The 21,918-nt window shown below is 36.7% G+C and overlaps 1 protein-coding gene and 1 long non-coding RNA gene across 6 annotated transcripts in view; both read left to right on the top strand.

Annotated features, from left to right (window-relative positions):
* JAK2 (Janus kinase 2) overlaps positions 1-21,918 on the top strand; it is a 116,769-nt gene that overhangs the window by 28,794 nt on the left and 66,057 nt on the right. For all 5 annotated transcript variants that reach the window (XM_049643210.1, XM_049643237.1, XM_049643202.1 and 2 more), the window contains exon 2: positions 12,115-12,364. In XM_049643210.1, the coding sequence (XP_049499167.1) occupies positions 12,139-12,364 (226 nt within the window). In that variant the 5' untranslated portion in view covers positions 12,115-12,138. The remainder of the gene's footprint in view (positions 1-12,114; positions 12,365-21,918) is intronic.
* Positions 12,371-21,850, top strand: LOC125931536 (uncharacterized). The gene is made up of 2 exons (XR_007460461.1): positions 12,371-21,394; positions 21,633-21,850. It is a non-coding gene; the product is annotated as an uncharacterized LOC125931536 (long non-coding RNA).

The raw sequence follows: 21,918 nt of genomic DNA, 5'->3' as shown, positions 1-21,918 counted from the left end.
TTTAGTTAGTTAGTAGGCTCCATGTCCAGTGTAGAGCCCAACACAGGGCTTGAACTCTCAAGACCTGAGCTGGTATCAAGGTCAGGTGCTTAACTGACTGAGCCATCCAGGCGCCCCTGCCTTTGGTATTTTGGTGAAGATTGCATTGAATCTATAGATTCCTTTGGCTAATATGTGTATTTTCACGTTACTAATTCTTCCAATTTATGAGCATGATGTATCTTTCTATTTACTTATGCTGTCTTCAGTTTCTTTCATCAGTGTTGTATACTTCTCAAGAACATAACTCTTACAAATTCAGGCTTTTCAAATGTAATCTCTTGTAATTTAAAGTTTATTTCTTTTTGAGAGAGAGAGAGAGAGAGAGAGAGAGAGAGAGAATGAGTGGGGGAGTGGCAGAGAGAGGAGGAGAGAAAATTCCAAGCAGACTCTGTGCTGTCAGTGCAGAACCCAATGCGAAGCTCGAACTCACAAACCGGGAGATCATGACCTGAGCTGAAATCAAGAGTTGGACGCTTAACTGACTGAGTCACCCATGCCCCTGGATCTTCAATATTCTTATTTTTTTCATCTGTTTTACTTCTGTTAATTCCTGACAGAGCAGTATTAAAATTTCTAGCTATTAGAGTTGTTTTTCCTATTTCTTTCTTTACTTTTTTGCTTCATGTGACTTGAAACTATTATTACATGCATATGAGAAGTCTAATATATACATCTATTTATTGTAGTTTTTTTTTTTTTTTAATGTCCTGTTTTAAAAGCTGTCATGAAGATATTTTTTTCTGGACTATTATATGACCTTTTACTTATTGGTCGGTTATCTATCTCAAATTAACATTTTTGGGTATTGGTTTAAGTTGGAGGTCAAGATTGCTTTTTCTTCTTGCCACTTAATAGCCATCGACTGACATACTTTTACTGAAAAGACTGACATTTCCACCAAAATGCAGTTGACCTTGTTTTCAGTTAGGTTATCTTATGTGAGGATATTTTTCTCAGCTCTATTTGTTCCTTTGGTCTATTTTTCTATATTTTTTTAAAATATGAAATTTATTGTCAAACTCGTTTCCATACAACACCCAGTGCTCATCCCAACAGGTGCCCTCCTCAATGCCCATCACCCACCCTCTCCTCCCTCCCATCCCCCATCAACCCTCAGTTTATTCTCAGTTTTTAAGAGAGACTCTTATTTTTCTGTATTTATGCCAATACCAACTTGACTTAATTATACTAACTTCACAGTAAATCTTGATGTCTGGTAATGTAAATCCTTCCAGTTGGCTCTTCTAGATTGTTTTGACTCTTGTAATCCTTTGTTTTCCATGCAGATATTAACTTGTAAATTCCCATAACATAAGCTGCTAGGATTTTAATTGGGACTGTGTTGACTCTATATATCAATTTGGAGAAGAGTTGCTACCTGAGCAATATTGAGTTTTCCTATAGTCTTTTTTTTTTTTTTTAAGTTTATTTGTTTTGAGAGATAAAGTGCAAGTGAGAGAGGGGCAAAGAGAGCGAGAATGCCAAGCAGGCTCCACACCGGCAGTGTGGAGCCCGATGGGAGGCTCAAGCTCTGAACTGGGAAATCATGACCTGAGCCAAAGTCAGACACTTAACCTACTGAGCCATCCAAGCACCCCCAGTTTTTCTATACTCTTATATCTGTATGTTCTATTCTTCCATTATTTAACTGGCCTTTATTTTTTCTAGCAGTGTTTTATAGTTTTTATTAGAGTTCTTACAGATATTTTAGTAGATTTATTCCTAAACACTTGACTCTTTGTTACTATTGTTAATGATACTGTTTTTAATCATCTTCATTTTTAAATTTGTTTCTGGTATATGAAAATCAATTAAATTTTGTATATTGATTTTGTATGCACTATCCTTTCTAACTTCATTTAGTAATTGTTATATTCTTTAAATTTTTCTGCATACATAGTCATATCATCTGTGAATATATCAGTTTTACTTCCTCCTTTGTAATCATTATACCTTTTATTTCCTTTTCTTGCTTTATTGTGCTGGCCAGGAACTCCACTCAAATGTTGAGTGATGGGCAACCTGACACTTGATTTCAGCTCAGGTTGATCCCAGGGTTGTGGAATTGAGCCCCAAGTTGGGCTCTGTGCTAAGTGTGGAGCCTGCTTGAGATTCTCTCTCTCCCTCCCTCTGCCACTCTCTGCCATTTATGTGCGTGCTCACTCTCTAAAAAAAAAAAAATTTTTAGGGGTGCCTAGGTGGCTCAGTCACTTTAGTGTTTCACTGTTGGTTTTGGCTCCAGTTGTGATCCTGTGGTCGTGGGATTGAGCCCCACAACAGGCTCTGTGCTGAGCATGGAGCCTGCTTAAGATTCTCTCTCTCTTCCTTTGCCCCTCTCTCCCGCTTGTGCTCTCTCTCTCTCCAAAAAATAAAATAAAATAAAATGAAGATAAAATAAAATATTGAGTGGAAGTCATGATTTTAGACATGCTAATTAAGTTTTTGAATTCAAGAAGCATGAGATCAATATTTAACCATTAAGTATTTTAAGTTATTTTATAGTTATTTTTTATAAGAACGAGGAAGTTTGCTTTTATAGCTAGTTAACTGAGAGTGTCTAATCACAAACCATTGTTGAACATTATGAGTTAGTTTCTACACATCGAAATGATCATATGTTACTTTCTCATGTATTCTAATAATATGATAAATTCTGTTGATTGATATTTTAATGTTAAAATAGCTTTGCTTTTTTGGGGTACACTAACCCGGTTAAGATTTGTTAGTCTCTAAAATATTATTAAATTTAATTTGCTAGTATTTTGTTCATTATTTTTTTCATATATGTTTGTAGGAGATATTTACATATAATTTTCTTTCCTTGTCACAACTTTATTACATTTTGGTATTCTGTTCATACTGTACTCTTAAAATATGTGGAAAATTGTTTTGTAATTTCTATTTACTGATATAGTTTGTGTAAGCTCTTTTTTTATTCTTCAGATGTCTGGAAAAATTCACCAAGAAAGTCAATAGGCAATGAATTTTCTTTGTGGAAAAGTTTTAAGTTAAATATTCAATTTACTTAATAAATGTTAAAAGTTTGAAATTATATCTTTCTTCCTTTTTCAGTGTTTTTTCCTTCCTTTGTCCATTTTAATAAAGTTGTGTGTTTGAGGAAACCTTTTTTCAAATATTTCAAGCTTATTGGAGGATGTTCCTATATTGACATATATTTTTAGGGACACCTGGGTGGCTCAGTCGATTAAGCATCTGACTCTTGATTTTGGCTCAGGTCATGATGTCACGGTTCATGGGTTCAAGTTACCTTCCTTAACTTCTCTCTACCTTGGTTTCCCCTACTGGCAACCATTGATAGTAATAATGTCAATCTCAGGGTTTCTGGGTGGTTCAGTCAGTTAAGCGTTTGACTCTTTGATTTCGGTTCAGGTCATGATCTTACTATGGTTTGTGAGTTGGAGTCCCGCACTGGGTTCTGAGCTGACAGTGTGGAGCCTGCTTGGGATTCTGTCTCCCTCTCTCTCTACCCCTCCCCTGCTTGTTCTCCATCTCTCTCTCAAAATAAATAAAAATAAATTTAAAAAGCCTATATTTTTTGGGGAGCCTGGGTGGCTCAGTCCGTTGAGCGTCCGACTCCGGCTCAGGTCATGATCTTGCGGTCTGTGAGTCTGAGCCTCGCGTCGGGCTTTGTGCCAACAGCTCGGAGCCTGGAGCCTGTTTTGGATTCTGTGTCTCCCTCTCTCTCTGACCCTCCCCTGTTCATGCTCTGTCTCTCTCTGTCTCAGAAAAATAAATAAACGTTAAAAAAGTTTAAAAAACATATATTTTTAATATTGTAAGCTCTGCTAATGATGTCTACTTTCCAATTCTTGATATTGGCCCTTTATTTTCTCTCTTTTAAAAAAATCAATCATTTTAGTGTTTTAGCAATTTTATTAATGGCTTTTTTTTAAAAGCCAACTCTTTGTTTTTCTTTTTGTTCCCCCCCACTGATTTCTGCTCTTAAATATTTGTCCTTCTATGGTTCTTAGCTTAATTTGTTGTTCTTTTCCTAATTTCTTGGTATAAAAGCTCATTCTATATTTTGTTTAACCTTCTTTTCTCACATATGAGTTTAAGACTAAATATCCTAGTAAACACTTTTATTGCATTTCTTTCATATTTTTATCATTTTTAAATTAAAGTATTTTTTGATTTCTTCTTTACACCATTTGCTCTTTAAAAGTGTGTTGCTAAATTTCTGAATATGTGGGAATTTTCTAATCATTTTTGTTATTGATTTTTAGTTTAATCCCATTGTGATAAGAGAACATACTGGTTAATAAGTACATGTTGTGGAGGCACGTGGGTGGCTCAGTCACTTAAGTGCCTGACTCTTGATTTCAGCTCAGGTCATGATCTCAGAGTTGAGAGCAAGCTCGGGTTGATGAGATCGAGCCCCATGTCGGGCTCTCTGCTGTCAATAAGATGCTTCCTTGGAATTCTCTCTCTCTTGCTCCCTGTCTCTGCCCCTCTCCTGCTTGCATGCTCTTACTCTCTCTCTTTCAAAATAAATAAATAAAGATTAAAAAGTACATGTCGTGATACTTTTATAAGTCGTCATAGTTTCCATAATAGATTTTTGATTTGAACACTGTTAGTAAGTTTACATCAGTTCAAATGTAGAACTTTGTATTTTTTAATATATTTTTTCTTTTTGACTGAAGTTATTAAGGATAACATGAATTTACAGAGTATTGAGTGTTATTGATTATCTTATGTCCTATTTTGCGGTTTAAAGCACTTTATTAATTCTTATTAAACTAAGAGTGTTGTTTCAGAGAATAAAGAGTAGGTAGTGATTAAGGTCGCTTTCACTTTTTTATGTTATCCTCTAATGTTGTTATTTCTTCAGTATTTTTAAGAATTACATAAATTAGGGGCGTCTGGGTGGCTCAGTCAGTTAAGCGTCTGACTTCGGCTCGTGGTTCATAAGTTTGAGCCCTGCATTGGGCTCCATGCTGACAGCTCGGAGCCTGGAGCCTGCTTCAGATTCTGTATCTCCCTCTCTCTCTGTCCCTCCCCTGTTTGTGCTCCGTCTCTCTGTCTCTGTCTCTCTCTCTCTCAAAAATAAACATTAAAAAAAAAGAATTGCATAAATTAATCATAGTATATGCAACATTAAACCAACATTATGGGTCTTAAATTGATAAAATGGTTGCTTGCTCCATTGTTCATATTTTTAATATATTCCTTTAGTATTTTTTGACAATTGCTTTATGGTAGAACATGTTTGTTTTCAGAAATTTTCCAGGTGCATTTGGAAAGGATGCGTTGTTGGTGTCCTCTTTTGATTGTATTTTTCAGTGAAATATAGGGAGTGGAAAGTCAGAGTTGGAATGGCAGCTTTGGTGGTAGAGGAGTAAGGATAAGGTACGAGGTAGTTAATTAGAAAAGTGGGAGAGTAAATAGATTAAGGAAATAAATAAAGTAATAAATAGTAGATTGTAGGTGCACAGCACTAAAGGCCCGTTTGAATTTAGAGTTTATGAATTTCAAGATAGACCAATCTCAGTGCATGTGTGTTTTCATCAGCTGTATTTATATATATAGGCAGAAGTTCTGAGTATTGAGTCAAATGTTGAACTGGTTTAGAGTTTCCTTACCATCTTTGGTGTTCTGACCCTTTATTTTGACTTCTGTGAGTTAAGCGTTCTTAAAACTAAAGTTTATCTCTTCTCAGAAGATTATTTTAATATGAATGTAGGCATCTCTAACACCAATGAAATTTCTTCTTTTATTCTTAAATGTTTTATTCTGGTCTGTTTTCTTTTTTCTGCCATCTAGAGCTCTTGGAGTTACACTTCCTGGATTGATGCTCCCTGTTTAGTTTTTGCTCCTATTTCTTTCTCTTGATCTAGGAAACTGGGAGTTTGTCTTGACTTTGTCTTCCAAATTATTTGGTCTCCAGTTGTGTTATTCAGTGTTTTCATTGAATTGTCATCTTTTAAAACTTAACTATTTTCATTCTCTTCTCCTTTTTAGTGATCATGTAATGATGCTTTATGTTTTCAAAAATTCTGAATCTCTCTGAGGATACCAAGGAGAATTTTTATTTATTTTATTTTATTTTATTATTTATTTATTTATTTATTTACTTACTTACTTACTTACAGAGAGCACGTGTGCCTGCAAGCAGGGGGAAGGGCAGAGGGAGGGAGGGGAAGAGAGAGAGAGAGAGAGAGAGGGAAAGAATATGCCAAGCAGGCTCCATGCCCAGCCCAGCTTGGAGCCCAACGTGGGCTTGATCTTCCAACCCTGAGATCGTGACCTGAGCTGAACTCAAGAGTTGGACACTTAACTGACTGAGCCACCTAGGCAATCCCCAAGGAGAATTTTTCAAAATATTCTCTTCCCTGTATTTGTTTCTTCTGGTGTTAGTTTTTGCTGTTCATTTTTGTCCTCCTCTTTTATGCTTTCTTCCTATCCCCCTTCACCTCCAGTGTGTGGTCATCCTTGATTATCTTGGCATATTTATTCTTTTTGTATGTGTGTGCAGAAAACTTTAATGCTTATTAATGCCTTCTTCTGTGTGTATTTTAAATAGAATCTATTTATTTCCTACACTTTGTTTTCTTTGTCATCTGTTCCTGTCTACTTTTTGTCTTCCATCAGTTCTTCAAAATTCTTTCTGATTTTGCTGATAGCACTGTTGCTTATTTTTCCAAGCTATCATGAATTTACTCACATAAACTTTTTATTTTACTCCTTTCTGTCCTTTTGGCTATCGTTGTCATATCTTTTGCTTTTACATCTATTACAAGTTTTACCATATGCTATTATCATTATGCTTTTAAACAATTGTTAATTGTCTTTTAAATAATTCAAGAAAGGGAAGAAAAATGGAATGTTATAGTTACCCACATATTTACTGTTTTTGACTTCTTCATTCCTTTCTACAAATCTGAATTTGCATCACTTATCATTTGCCTGTAATCCAGAGGACTGTTTTTTTTAAGCATTTCTTAAAGTTTTTTGTTGTTGTTGTTGTTGTTGTTGATGTGTACTCCCAGTGTCCATTTATCTGAAAATATATTTGTTTAGCTTAAGTTTTAAAGGTTATTTTTGTGGACTATAGAATTTTAGGTTCAACAGCTCCTTTTCCTCCCTAGCAGCATGTTGTCTTCTGGTCTCTATTGTTTCTGATGAGATGTCAGTTGTATGTCTTATCTTAGCTCTTCTGTATGTAAGTGGCTACTTTTAAGACTTTTCTCTATGATTTTTGGCAGTTTGACTATGATATGACTATATGGGGATTTTGCTGAATGGAGCTACATGAACGATTTTATTCATGGTTTGATTTTTTCAAATTTAGAAAAAACTTAGCCAGTATTTTTCCAAATATCATCTTCTGTCTTGTTCACATGTGTTAGATTGCTCAATATTGTATAGGTCATATGATTTCTATGTCTTCATGCATTTATCTTTGATTCTTTTGCATGTGTATCATAGTAAACACATTTTAGAAAATCCAACATTTGGGTTTGCTGTCAGTCCCATTTCTATATATTTTATCTCTTGACTCTACATCACATTTTTCTTTATGTTAAATAGATTTCACTTGACTGTTGTCTCTTGTGGATGATATCTTGTACAAACTCTGGGCAGTGTGGATTTTAGTCTTTCTTTGAAGTGTAGGGCTTTGTTCTAGCAGGGACTTTACCTTGATCCTGTGGAGACTTAGTTTTAGGCTTTGTTAGGACTGTCCATTTCAGTTTTGCCCTTATTTCTGATATGTGGTTCTTATTCCTCAAGTGTGGTTTTTCTGGAGGTTCAGTGAAAAGCCTGAAATATTTACCAATTCCTTCTACATCCAAACTCTGATTCTCCAGAATCAGATAGCTATTGAAATCTCTTCCTATATCTTTTAGATTTTTAGTTGTTGCCTCTCCCTGGGCTTTTTGGATTTTCATCCCATGCATGGGAATACAGGAGTGAGCCCCTCAAGATTCTCTTTTTTTCTGGGGTACCTGGGTGGCTCAGTCATTTGAGCATCCAACTTCAGCTCAGGTCATGATCTCACGGTTCATGGGTTTGAGCCCCACGTCGGGCTCTGTGCTGACAATTTGGAGCCTGGAGCCTGCTTCAGATTCTGTGTCTCCCTCTCTCTCTGCCCCTCCTCCCCACCCCTTGTCTCAAGAATAAATAAACATTAAAAAAATTTAAAAAAAAAAGACTCTTTTTCTTTCCAGGATTTCTGCCTTCAGTTTCTATCTGTTTACCACCTCCAGAGTTTGTTCCCGGATTCTTCCAGCCAGCAAGACTACAGCTTTGTATAATAGCTCTGTCCTTTTCTCCAGCATCTATTGGGTACTACAAAGACTGTGTAGTTTCCTCAGGATAAAAGATGGATCGATGTGGGGGCACCTGGGTGGCCCAGTCAGTTAAGCATCAGACTTGTGATTTTGGCTCAGGTCATGATCTCACAGTTTGTGGGTTTGAGCCCCATGTTGGGCTCCATGCTGTCAGTGTGGGATTCTTTCTCTCCCTCTCTCTGCCTGCCCCCCGATCTCTCTCAAAATAAATAAAATAAACATTAAAAAAAATATATGGGTAAATGAGGACCTCCTTCACTGTTTTTCTTTCTCTCAGGGGTCAGATCCCCTGTAGTTGCTGTATCTGCTTTTGTTTGCTTGGCATTGCCTTCAGTGTTTTTAAGATATTTTTCCTAGACTTTATAATTGTTATCAGTAAAGCATATGGGTTTGTATCAAAAGCATCCAAATCAGAAAGGAAGAAGTAAGTATGTATACACACACACACACACACACACACACACACACACGAATATTATTCAGCCTTAAAAAAGGAATAAACATTGTTTGCAACAACATGGATGAACCTTAGGGGCAAGTAAAATAAGTCAGAATGACAGATACTGCATGGTACCACTTACATGTGTAATAAAAAAAAAAGTCTAACTCTAAGAAGCAGATAGTAGAAAAGTCTTGCTAAGGACTGGAATTTGGGAGAAATTGGTAAAAGGCTATAGGTTTTTGGTTATAAGATAAGTTTTGAAAATCTAATATAACACATTGACTACAGTTGAGAACATTGTATTGCATAATTGAAATTTTTCTGTATTGTATAATTGAAATTTTCTAAGATAACTTAAAAAAAGTAACTTCATGAGGTGATGGATGTGTTGATTCAGTGATGGGGAGTCATTTCACCGTGTATACAGTGTCAATCATGTTGTATATGCTAAGTATCTCACAGTTTTGTCAATATAGTGGAAAGGTTTTTTTCAAATAAGACTGCAACTTGAAAATTGTTAAGGCCTCACTGAGAGATCTGCTAAAAGATACATTTCAGCAGAAAAAAGTCCAAAAGGAAAGCATAAGGTCCAAAACAATGGTGAGCACAAATTGATGAAATTCTTGCAAATTTGCCCCTTAATGGCTAAGAGTTCATTTTAGATGAATTTCAGTAATTGAGTATAGAAGAGACAGTACTTGAGTATAGTAAGTTACAAGAAAATTTTTAAAAATTCTATATTTTTGAGCAAATTAAAATTGTTTAAATTTGTATATACAGTTGCTTTTGGACTTCAAAAATCTTGCAGTTTTAACAGTTGCTGGCTTGTTGTTTTGTTGTGTTTTTACTCACCAGAAGTCCTATGATATTTGAAGAACTAAGTATTAACTCTAGTATTTAATATAATAAAGTCCTTATAGTTATAGATCTAAATTTCACCTTGCACATCCCTTAATCATGTTTCTTTCCTGTAATGTCTGCACTTAGTACAGTGACGTTCAGAAATGCTGTGTGAGTGTGTTTGTCATTATTTTCTCCTTCTCCCTTCACATAGCTCTGCTCATGATTTAAATGAACGTCTATGGGGAAATCTTACAAATATCAATCTCATGTTTTAGCTGCCACCTAGAGTCTGGTGTAATTGTCCTGCTTCCATTTCTAAACAAAAGTGTGTAAAGGAGTAGTCCTTATTCTATTCCTTTGTCCAATGTCCAATGTCAAGAGGCAAAGTCTTCATTTCCTTATATCCATTAATGGTATTATAGATCTTCCAAGTTTGAATTCCTCGCATTGTCTTTTACCCCTGGCTTAAAAATTTTTTTTATTTGAGTGTACTTTGATTCGAGTTGCATTAGTATCAGGTGTACAGAATAGTGAATCAGTAGCATCTCTCTGTGTTATGCTGTGCTCACTGCAACATCATTGACTTCATACCCTGTGCTGTGCCTTTTATTCCTGTGACTTATTCATTCCATGACTGGACTCCTGGCTTCCTCTGGATTCAGTCAGTTACCAGGTTGCATGAAGTCTTACTGTTATATTACCATTCATCATTCAACCATTGCTGTTTCAATTAAGGATATTACTACTATCTAGACTATTGCCGTAGCTTTTGTTTCTACTTCACTTTTTAATTCATCATTTGACTGTAGGATAAAGTTTACATTCTTTGATCCCTTTTTTTTTTCAAGTAGGCCCCATGCCCAATGTGGGGCTTGAACTCACAACCCTGAGAGTGAGAGTCCATGCTTTGTGGGGAGCCTCAGTGACTCATTCAGTTAAGTGTCCAACTTTGGCTCAGGTCATGATCTCACAGTTTGTGAGTTTGAGCCCCACATCAGGCTCTATGCTGACAGCACAGAGCCTGTGTGGGATTCTTTCTCTCTCTCTGCCCCCCTCCCCCTCACCCCCCCCTCCCCCCCGGCTTGTGCGCGCTCTCTCTCTCTCTCTCTCTCTCTCTCTCTCTCAAAAATAAATAAACATTAAAAAAAATAATAAAAGAGTCACATGCTTTACTGACTAAGCCCAGCCAGATGCCCCTTAAATTCTTTGATCTGACATTCAGACTTTTCTTAATTCTTTACTCTATCAGTTAGGATTGCATTCAATTATAAATAATAAGATGTCTTGTGGTAGAAAGGTGATTCTTGACACTGATTCAGGTGCTTAAGTTTGCCAGGTCTTTTATTCTCTTGGCATTTTCTTCCTGGTTTTAAGGTGACTGCCCTACCCTGCTCGGAGGCAGGTAGGAAGAAAGTGAAGAGAGAAAAGCTAAAAGGAGTCCAGTGGGGCACCTGAGTGGCTCAGATGGTTGAACGTCCGGCTCTTGATTTCCACTCAGGTCATGATGTCACAGGTCATGAGTTTGAGCCCCATGTCGGGCTGTGCTGACAGTGCAGAGCCTGCTTGGGATTCTCCCTCTCTCTCTGCCCCTATCCTGCTTGTACTCGCCCCTTTCTCTCTCTCTCTCTCTCTCTCTCTCAAATAAATAAACTTAAAAAAATTAAAAAACAAAAAAGAAGGTCAGGTCTGCTTTCTTTTAAGGAATGGTTCTGGAAGTACCACCCAGCAACTTCCACTTAAATCTCATTTGTTGAAACTGGTTCACGTGGCTATTCATCTGTGGGGAAGTACAGTTCTTTGGGGGTATGTTGCTCTCCTTAAAAAAATTGGGCCTCTCAAGAAGGAAAAAATGTATCCTGGGTATGTAGTTGCAGTTTTGCCACAAATATTCATCTGTACTTTCAGTCCTTTCCTAAATGGCATAAGTGCTCAAATACTGCACTGTGGCCCAGTTAATTAGAGTATCTTGTGCCTTTCTGTTTCTCAGCACAGTTCTACTCTCCTGGAATGTTCTACATCTTCCGTTCATATAAATCCAATCTGTTGTACAGAGTCAACTCTGTATATGAACTCCTCTAATAAAACTTGTAAGTTTAAACCCAGTTTGAAATGTTACTTACCCCCTGCAGACCCCAGTAAGCAGTTGTCACACTAATTCATTTGTTTTGAATTTATGTTGTCTAGTTGGATCTCTTCTCCTGTTACCTGTGACTGATTTTGTTTGTTCATTTTGTTAGTATTACATATCTGTATTATGTTTCCTCAGTTAAGTTGTAAACTTCAGTTTTATAGGCCTTGTCCACAGGAAGTTTATAATCTCAATGCCTCTCACTGTGCTTTGTACATAGTACACGATATTTATTCAGTTACCAATTTAACAGAGTCAGTGCTTTCAGGGAAGGCTTCTTTGTACATGAGGGATACTTTATCAGTATCACTTTCTTTTGTAATGTTATTGTTTTTTCTTAATAGGCAAATGTTCTGAAAAAACTCTGCATGGGAATGGCTTGCCTTACCATGACGGAAATGGAAGGAGTATCTGTATCTCCTGTACATCAGAATGGTGATATTCCTGGAAATGCTAATTCTGTGAAGCAAATAGATCCACTCCTACAGGTGTATCTTTATCATTCTCTTGAGAAGGCTGATGGAGAATATCTGAATTTTCCAACTGGGGAGTATGTTGCAGAAGAAATTTGTGTTGCTGCTTCTAAAGCTTGTGGTAAATATTCAAAAACATATATTTTCTCCTTGTTAATAGATCATTGTTTCAATTATACTACTCTAATGTACATATATAATGTATTATTCTTTGTGTTTTAAAATGCTTATATGACTGATGGGTATGTTCTTACATACGTAATAAAAGGAGAACGTCACTAGAGTACATTTAAGGTAAATCTGCCTTGGGCTCGTCCTACAGACTGAATGTGTTTCCCTAAGGTTGGTGATGAAATCTATTGCTCTAATGTGATGGTATTTGGAGCTGGTTCCTTCAAGAGGTGATTAGGTCAGTGGGTGGATCCCTTATCAGTGGAATGAGTACCTTTAGAAAAGAGACCCCAGAGAGCTCTGTCACCCCTTCTTCCATGTGAGGACATGGTAAGAAAATGAATCAGAAGAGGGTTTCTGTGAACTAGAAAATGGGTGCTCATTAGGCAACCAAGAGTTTTTAATTCCTAGCCTCCAGAACTGTGAGAAATTTCTGTTGTTTATAAGCCCCTTAGTCTGTGGTATTTTTGTTGTAGCATCCTGAATGGAATGCTTCGAAAGTTGGTACTGAGAAGTGGGGGACTGCTGTAACAAATATCGAAACATGTAGAAGTAGCTTTGGAACTGGGTTTTGAGGAACACGTTAGAAAAAGCCTATCTTACTGTGAATGGACCTTTAAAGGGGATGCTGGTGAGGACTCAGAAAGAAAAGAGGAGAGCCGTAGAGAAAGTCTTAATATTCTTAGAGAATACATAAGTAATCTGAATAGAATGTTGGTAGAAATATGTATGATAAAGGCCATTCTGATGAGGTCTCAGACAAAAATGTGAGACATGTTACTGGAAATTAGAGGAAAAGCAACCGTGGTGAAGTGGCGTTGACCTTAAAAAACAAAAGAGCCAGTTATTTTATCAGCAAAATGACTTTATTTAGGAAGAGCAGAGGAATGGCAGTTTGGGACCAGCAAACTCTAGAGAACCACAGACAACTTCAGAGAACAGAGGAAAGGGCTTACTTTTATAGGAGAAAGGAGGAAGCTGGGAGGAGCGGTTTTCTCGGAGTCCTTATTGGCTGGGTTTTGCTGGGCGGGAGCAAGTCTTTCTTCTGCTGGGGCGTGTAAAGTAAGCCTCTTCCTGTCAGGGAGTGTGATGTAGGCTTAGGGCAGGTAGTAATGTGGGGGAGCTTCCCCTTCAGGGCTGCCTACTCCATTTTATTATATTTTATTATATTATATTATATTTTATTTTATTATATTTTATTTTATTTTATTATTTCATTTTATTTTAATTTAATTTAATTTAATTTAATTTAATTTAATTTTATTTTATTTTATTTTATTTTTTCCTACTCCATTTTAAATGAAGTTTCCTTTTTTTCATAGTGGAAAAGAACTTGCCTGAATTGTGTTTTAGTGTTTTGGTGAAAATAGAACTTGTGAGCAAAGAAATCAGATGTATTTACCTAAGCAAACTCTCGAAGGTGTGGGTTGACTCCTCCTGACTGACTGCTTTAGTAAAACGCGAACAGAAAGATGGAACCGTTAAGCAAAAAGGAAGGCGAACTGAAAAGATTTGTAAAATTCTCAGTCTTTCCATGTTGCAAAAAGTGAGAAAGTGGTTAGAAGAGAGCACTAAGGATGTGGCCAGTGGACCATTTAAGATTTGTGTAGCTCAGCTGTTTCTACATTCGCTAGGAGCTTTGATGGGACAGGCCTCTCCCGTCACAGCTCCTAGTGCCGGGGCCCGCCCTGGGGAGCAGAGTGCTTTCAGAGCAAAAGCTGCCAGAGCTTGGAGACCTGCTTGCTGCCTGGTGCTGCCTCACTCTGAGGGCTCTTCTTGGAGCACTGCCGGCCCCAGGTGCAGCCCCTGCCTTCCAGAGGGTGCAGGCAGCAAACTTTGATGGAGGGTATTGTTTCCAGCAGGGAAGAGTGTACAGGCTCAGGGGACGTGGCTGCCTCCACCTGGATTTCAAAGGATGGAGCCACCCAAAACCATTAGGTACTGGGCTGCCTGGAGCCTCGGGGCCCAGCCTCTGCCGGGTAAAGCTGCTTGGACAGGACTTGCCCCAGTGGGTCCTGTAGGCAAGCCCTCTGTCCTAGGGGTCCTTGACCACAGCTTATCATGTCAAAGAGGATTATTATAGAGCCTTAAGGTCTAATGGAACTTGCCCTGTTGGGTTTTAGACTTGTTGGGGATCTATCACTCTTTTCTTGTTTTCTCTGTCTCCCTTCTGGAGCAGAAATGTCTGTTTTAGGAAGCATTTAACTTGTTCGATTTCACTGACTCACAGCCAGAGTGCAGTTTACCTCAGGTTGAATGGTACCTTGAGTCTCACTCACATAAGATTTAGTTGATATTCAGGTGAGACTTAGAACTTTAGACTTTTGAGTTGATGCTGGAATGAATTAGGACTTTTTGGGGCTGTCGGAATGGAATGAATATATTTTTAATGTGAAAAGGATGTGAATTTGGGGGTACCAAGGGCAAAATGGTAAGTTTCAATTGCCGTATCTTCTCATCTACTTACCTTCTGCAGTTTTTACTCTAGACGTTTTATTTGGGATGCTTTTTAATAATTGCCATTACCTCATCATGTTCATTTTTTTCCCTCATTTTTTTTTTATTAAGTGGAATATATCGTAGTACCTGATTTAACTTTCTTGGTTGGTAATTCTGCCATGTCTGTCATTTCTTGCTATCCTACTGATTGATGTTTCTTCTAGTTATGGGTCATATTTTCCTGCTGTTTTGAATGCCTACAATTTTTTATTGGATGGTGGATATTATAATGTAAATTTGTAACTTACATTGTTGCCTGCTGGATTTTATTATATTCTTTAGTGCTGGCCTTTTTCTGGCACTGTTAGGTAATGGGTGGTTTACCTAGCTGCTTTTGAGAGCTTCTTTATCTTCGTCTTCCCCTCCTCCTTTTCCTTCTCCTTCCTTCTTTTGTTAAATAATTCAATATTTTTAGTATATTCACAGAGCTCTACAATCATGTCAGTTTTCACCACCCCCAGAAAGAAACCTCTTACCCATCAGCAGTCACTTTCCATGTCTTCCCCAACTCCCCCCAACCACAAATCTACTCCTAAGAATTTGTACACTTGGGACATTTCATATAAGTGGAATCATGCAGGCCACATGTGCTTTTTGTGACAAGGAGTTGAATTCCTGAGTCATATCATAACTTTGTGTTTGATCTTTTGAGGAACCGCCCTCATGTTTTCAAGGCATCTGCATCATTTTACATTTCCAATAGCAGAGTATGAAGGTCCCAATTTCTCTACATCTTGATTAACACTTGTTACGACCTTTCTTTTTGATAATAGACATACTAGTGGGTGTGAAGTGATATCTCATTGTGGTTTTCTTGAAAAATCTTTATAGATAAATAATTCACATATCATACATTTCATACTTTTAAAAAGTGTATGGTAAAGTAATTTTTAGTATCTCCAGTTGATTTTAGAACATTTTTTCACCCCAAAAGAAGCTCTGTGCTTATTGGCTATCACTCTCTCACCCCCTCTTCCTTCTTTAGTCTTAGGCATCCCCTAATCTATGTTCTGTCTCAATAAATTTGTCTATCTAGATATTTCATACAGATGGAGACATATAATATGTGACCTTTTATTACTGGCTTCTTATACTCATAATTCCCACCCCAAGGAAATCTTTAGTAAAAGGTGAAAGATTTATGTGATCTGGAGAGAAACTCCAGACCGTTAAACTCATAGAATTTTCATGAAGTTCATCCGTATTTTTTTTTTGCATGTAATCTATTTATTTATTTATTAATATGAAATTTGTTGTCAGATTGGTTTCCATACAACACCCAGTTCTCATCCCAACAGGTGCCCTCCTCAATACCCATCACCCACCCTCCCCTCCCTCCCACCCCTCATCAACCCTCAGTTTGTTCTCAGTTTTTAAGGGTCTCTTATGTTTTGGCTCCCTCCCTCTCTAACCTTTTTTTTTTTCCTTTCCCTCCCCCATGGTCTTCTGTTAAGTTTCTCAGTTCACCCATATTGTAACATCTGTCAGTAGTTAATTCTTTCATGGCTGAATAGTATGCTGTTGTGTGGATAATACCACGTATTGTTTAACCGTTGATCATTTGATGGACATTTTGGCTGTTTCTGCCTTTTGTCTGTCATGAATAACGTTTCTATGAACATTTGTGTACAGTGTGGACAGGTGATTTCATTTCTGCATATATACCTAGGAGTGGAATTGTGGGTCACATCGTAACTCTATGGTTCCTTTTTGAGGAACCACCAGACTGTTTTCCAAAGTGGCTGCACCATTTTACATTCACACCAGTAGCGTGTGAGGGTTCTGATTACTCCACATCCCTAATAACACTTGTTGTTATATGACCTTTTAAAAATTCTATCCATTCTATTGGGTGTAAAGTGGTATCTTGTTGTAGTTTTGATATATATATTTTTTCTGATTAGCAGTTCTTTTGGGTATCTTTGCCTGGCTTACTGGCAACTGTGTATCTTCTTTGGAGAAATGTCTATTCAAATCCTTTGTCCACTTTTAAAATGTTTGTTTGTTACTGAGTTGTTAATAGTTATATTTTCTAGATCCCTTATCAGATACTGTATGATTTGGAAATCTTTTCTCCCGTTTTATGTTTTGTCTTTTCACTGTCTGGATCTGGATAGTGTTCTTTGAAGCAAAGATCTTTAATTTTAACGAAGCCTCATTTGTTTATTTTTGTTGTTGTTGCTTGTGTTTTTGTGTCATATCTAAGAATTCATTACCAAATCAAGTTCATGTGGAATTTCCCCTGCAGTTTCTTCTAGGAGTTTCCTAGTTTAAGGTTTGCGCCCCTTTAAGTTCATTTTTGCTGATGGTTGAGGGTAGGGATCCACTGTCATTCTTTTGCATGTGAATATACACCTGTTACTGACTTCCCCCACTTTATATAGTGTTTATAAGGTTCATACATGTTGTACCATGTATCAGTACATAATTCTTTTATGGATGAATGATATTCAGCTAAATAGTATCAAATATATGATACAATATGGATAAACTTTATAAGTATTGAGTGAAGTGTAAGAAGCCAGTATCAAATGGATATCTACATGCAAATCCCAGCATCATTTGATGAAGAGGCTGTGAGTTCCCATACTCAGTAGTCTCAGAACCCTTGTCAAAGCATCATTTGGCCATAGATGAGTGGGTTTGTTTCTGGATTTTCAATTCTGTTTCATTGGTCTATATGTCTTAATGCCAGTACCATACTCTCTGTATCACTATAGTTTTGTAGTAAGTTTTGTAATCAGTGTGAGTTTTCTAACTTTCTTGTTCTTTTTCAAAATTGTTTTGATCTTTCCTAGTCCCTTTAATTTTTATATTAATTTTATGATTAGCTTGTCAATTTCTGCAATAAAGACAGCTGAGATTTCTATAGGGATTACCTTGAATATATAGGTCGGTTTGGGGACTACTACTATCTCATTGAAATAAGTCTTCCAATCCATGAACATGAAATATCTTTTTGTCTATTTGGGTCTTCTTTAATTTTTTTCTGCAGTGTTTTATAGTGCTCAATGTATAAGTCTTACCTCTTAAATTTATTTATAGGTATTTTATTCACTTGGATGCTGTTGTAAATGGAATTGTTTTTATTATACTTTTTTGGATTGTTCATTGTTCATGTATAGAAATAGAGCTGATTTTTACCTGTTGATCTTATGTCCTTTAACTTTGTTGAATTCATTTATAGGCTCTGACATTTTTTTGGAGGGGTTAACTATTTTCTGTATATAAGATCATATCATGGGCCAATAAAGACAATTTTGATTCTTCCTGCCCAATTTGGGTGTCTTTTATTTTCTTGCCTAATTGCTCTAGCTAGAACTCTCATTGCAGTGGTGAAGGTAGGCATCCTTGTCTTGTTTGTGATTTTAAGGATAGATTTTTAGTCTTTCACTGGTGATTATGATATTGTTTGTGGGTGTTTCATAAGTGCTATTTATCAGGTTCAGGAAATTACCTTCAATTCTTATTTAAGTATTTTTTTTAACTCATTAAGGAGTATAGAGTTTGTTACTTTTTGTGTATAAATCGAGATGGTCATTTTTTTTCTTTCATTACATTGGTTATTTTACTATCTGGAACCACCCTTTTATTCCTGGGATAAATCCCACCTGTACATGGTATATAATTCTTTTAATATTTTGCTGGATGTGGTTTGCTACTATTTTGTTGAGGAAATTTGCATCTATATTCATGAAGGATATTGGTCTGTAGTTTTCTTGTAGTGTCTTTGTTTGGCTTTGGTATCAGGGTAATGCTGGACTAATTAAGTTGTTTAGGAACTGTTACTTTTTCTTTTTTTTTTTTTTTTGAAGATTTTGAGAAAGATTTATTGTCATTTTTCTTTAAATGCTTGATGGAATTGTCCAGTGAAGCCATCTGGTTCTGAGCTTCTCTTGGGAAGTTTTTGATTATGGATTTAATCTCTTCATCTTGTATAGGTCTATTTATAGTTTCTGCTTTTTTCTTAAATGAGCTTTGATAGATTGTGTGTTTCTAGGGATTTTTCCATTTTATCTAGGTCATCTAATTGTTGGCAAATATTTTTTCATCATATTTTATTACATTCTTTTTATTTCTGTAATGTTGATAGTGTTGTCCTCACTTTCATTTCTGATTTTGGTAGTTTGAATCTTTTCTCTTTCTTTCTTGTTTAGTTTAGCTAAAGGCTTGTCAGTATTCTTTATTTTTTTCAAATAAACAATGTTTGGTTTCATTCTTTTTTTTTTCCCCCTGAATTGCTTTTCTATTCTCTTTGCCTGTAGTGTTTATTATTTTCTTTTTTCTATTGGCTTTGGGTTTAGTCTCCTTTTTTCAAAGTTACTAATGGTATCTAGGGAGATTATTGATTTGAGATCTTTATACTTTTTTAATATAGATGTTTACAGTATAATTTCCCTCTATCTGGTTTTGCTGAATCCAGTATTTTGATATGTTGGTTTTTTTGCTTTTATTTTTCTCTATGTATTTTCTAATTTCCTTTGTGATTTATTCTTTGACCCATTGTTCGTGTGTTAATTTTCACACATTTGTGAATTTTCCAGTTTTTCTTTCGTTATGGTTTCTAGTTTCATTCCATTTTTGTCAGAGAAGATATTTTGGATGATTTCAGTCCTTATAAGTGTATTCATATTTCTTTTGTGACCTAACTTATGGCCTATTCTTGTGAATATTCCATTTACATTTGTGAAAAATGTATATTCTGCTTTTGTGGGGTTGTATTCTGTATATGTCTATTAGTTGATTTATAGCACAATTCAGTTTTTCTTACTGTTTTTTCTTATTGTTCTTCAGTCTTGTTTTACTGTCTTTTTAAAAATTTTTTAAGTTTATTTATTTTGAGAGAGAGCACAAGCAGGGTAGGGGCATAGAGAGAAGGGAGAGAGAGAGAATTCCAGGCAGGCACTTGCTGTCAGTGCAGGGTCCGAAGTGGAGCTCGAACTCGTGAACTGAGAGGTCATGACCTGAGCCGAAGGCAGATGCTTAACCCACTGAACCACCGAGGCACCACTCGTTTTTCTGTCTTATTGAGAACGGTGTATTGAACTTTTCAGGTATTATTGCTGAATTGTCTATTTCTCCTTTCAGTTTTCATTTTTTGGTTTACATGTTACATCTTTTGGGGCTAATTTCTTACGTATGTATATGTTTATATTTACATTTTCTTAAGGATTTAAATTTTCATAATGCTCTTTGTCTTTTGTAAACTTTTGACTTAAAATCTGTTTTGTCTGATATTAGTATAGCCATCCCGGCTTTTTTTTTATTAAAAAATTTTTTTTAAATGTTTAGTTTTGAGAGAGAGAGAGAGAGAGCGAGCAGGGGAGGGGCAGAGAGAGGGGGAGACACAGAATTCAAAGCAGGCTCCAGGCTCTAAGCTGTCAGCAAAGAGTCCGACATGGGGCTTGAACTCGCAGACTGTGAGATCGTGAACTGAGCCCAAGTCAGACGCTTAACAGACTGAGCCCCCCAGGTGCCCCACCAGCTTTCTTTTGCTTACTATTTGCGTGGGCTATGTTTTTCCATCTTTCCCATTTCAAATTAAAATGTCTTTAGATTTATTTATTTATTTTATTTTTTAAAGATTTTATTTTATTTTTAGAGAGAGAACACGAGTAGGGGAGAGTAGCAGAGGGAGAAGGGGAGAGAGAATCCCACTAATTAAAAAAACTGAGATTTCAGGACTATAGATGACAAAGAATACAGACTTTATAGTTTAGAAAAGTCAATAAACAACTGCCACCCAAAACAAGTGACAAAAACAAAGGAATTTTGAATTTTTCCGGTAAATGTGAATACTTTCCTGTTTTTATGCCTGCTTTATAAATTTTGGTTGAACATTGAAATGTTGGCCATTTCAAATTTGTAATGTAGCAACCAGAAATCTGATTCCAACTCCGTTTACTTCTATTTATTTTTGGTGTTGTTACCATACTTATCGTGTGTTTTCCTTCTGTAGACATCACAGGACACTTATATTATTGTTGCGTTAAACAATCATTGTTCTTTTATATTTATCCTTTCCCTTGTTCCTCATTCTTGCCTGTAGCTCCCTGCTTCCATCTGCCATCTCTTCCTTTCAGCCTGGAGAACTCCTTTCAGTATTGCTTGTGTTGCAGGTCTGCTGGTGACAGATACCTTCCGCTCCTAATTATCTGAAATGTCTTTTCTTTGTCTTTATTTTTCCTTCAAACTCTCTAAGCTTGCTGAATTTGTGGGGCAGTGTGTGTTTAGCTTTGGAAAACTCTTGGCTGCGCTTTCTTCAGTTTCATGTGAGTCTGGTCCATTTGACATGGCTTACATGCCTTTTATATACTCTGTTCCGTTCTTCCCATTCTGTTACTTTTTGTGCTTCAATTTATGTTTGTTTTTTTATTGACTTGCCTTCTGTTGACTAATCCTATCTTCTGTTGTATGTAGTGTCCTGTTAAATCCGTCTGTTGGTCCGTGAATTAACAGTATCAGTAATACCAGGGAGCTTGTTTAGAAATGCAGTATCTCTGGGGCGCCTGGGTGGCTCAGTCGGTTGAGCGTCCGACTTCAGCTCAGGTCACGATCTCACGGTTCGTGAGTTCGAGCCCCACGTCGGGCACTGTGCTGACAGCTCAGAGCCTGGAGCCTGCTTCCGATTCTGTGTCCCCCTCTCTCTCTGCCCCTCCCCCATTCATGCTCTGTCTCTCTCTGTCTCAAAAATAAACATTAAAAAAAAAAGAAAAAAGAAAAAGAAATGCAGTATCTCTCTCAGGCCCCTTGCCAGAATCCGTGAATAAGAATCTTTTCTTTTTCAACAAAAATCATGCTTTTCAAGCTTTTCAACAAAAACCGTGGAAGCCAAAAGACAATCTCCAGGTTGTTATTATGAACGTTAAATTTTGAAAAATACTAATCTGCCTCATTCTAGCTTATTCAGTTAGGGGAAACAAAAACCTGTTTATTTATACAGTTGACGAAGCCCAGATAGGATATACCCTTGGGATCTTTACAGTAGAACCTATGTTATGTGCC

This window comes from Panthera uncia, chromosome D4 (assembly GCF_023721935.1).
Source record: "Panthera uncia isolate 11264 chromosome D4, Puncia_PCG_1.0, whole genome shotgun sequence".
NCBI lineage: Eukaryota > Metazoa > Chordata > Mammalia > Carnivora > Felidae > Panthera > Panthera uncia.
The sequence above is the reverse complement of the archived record's forward strand: the minus strand, read 5'-3'. Positions and strand labels throughout refer to the sequence as shown.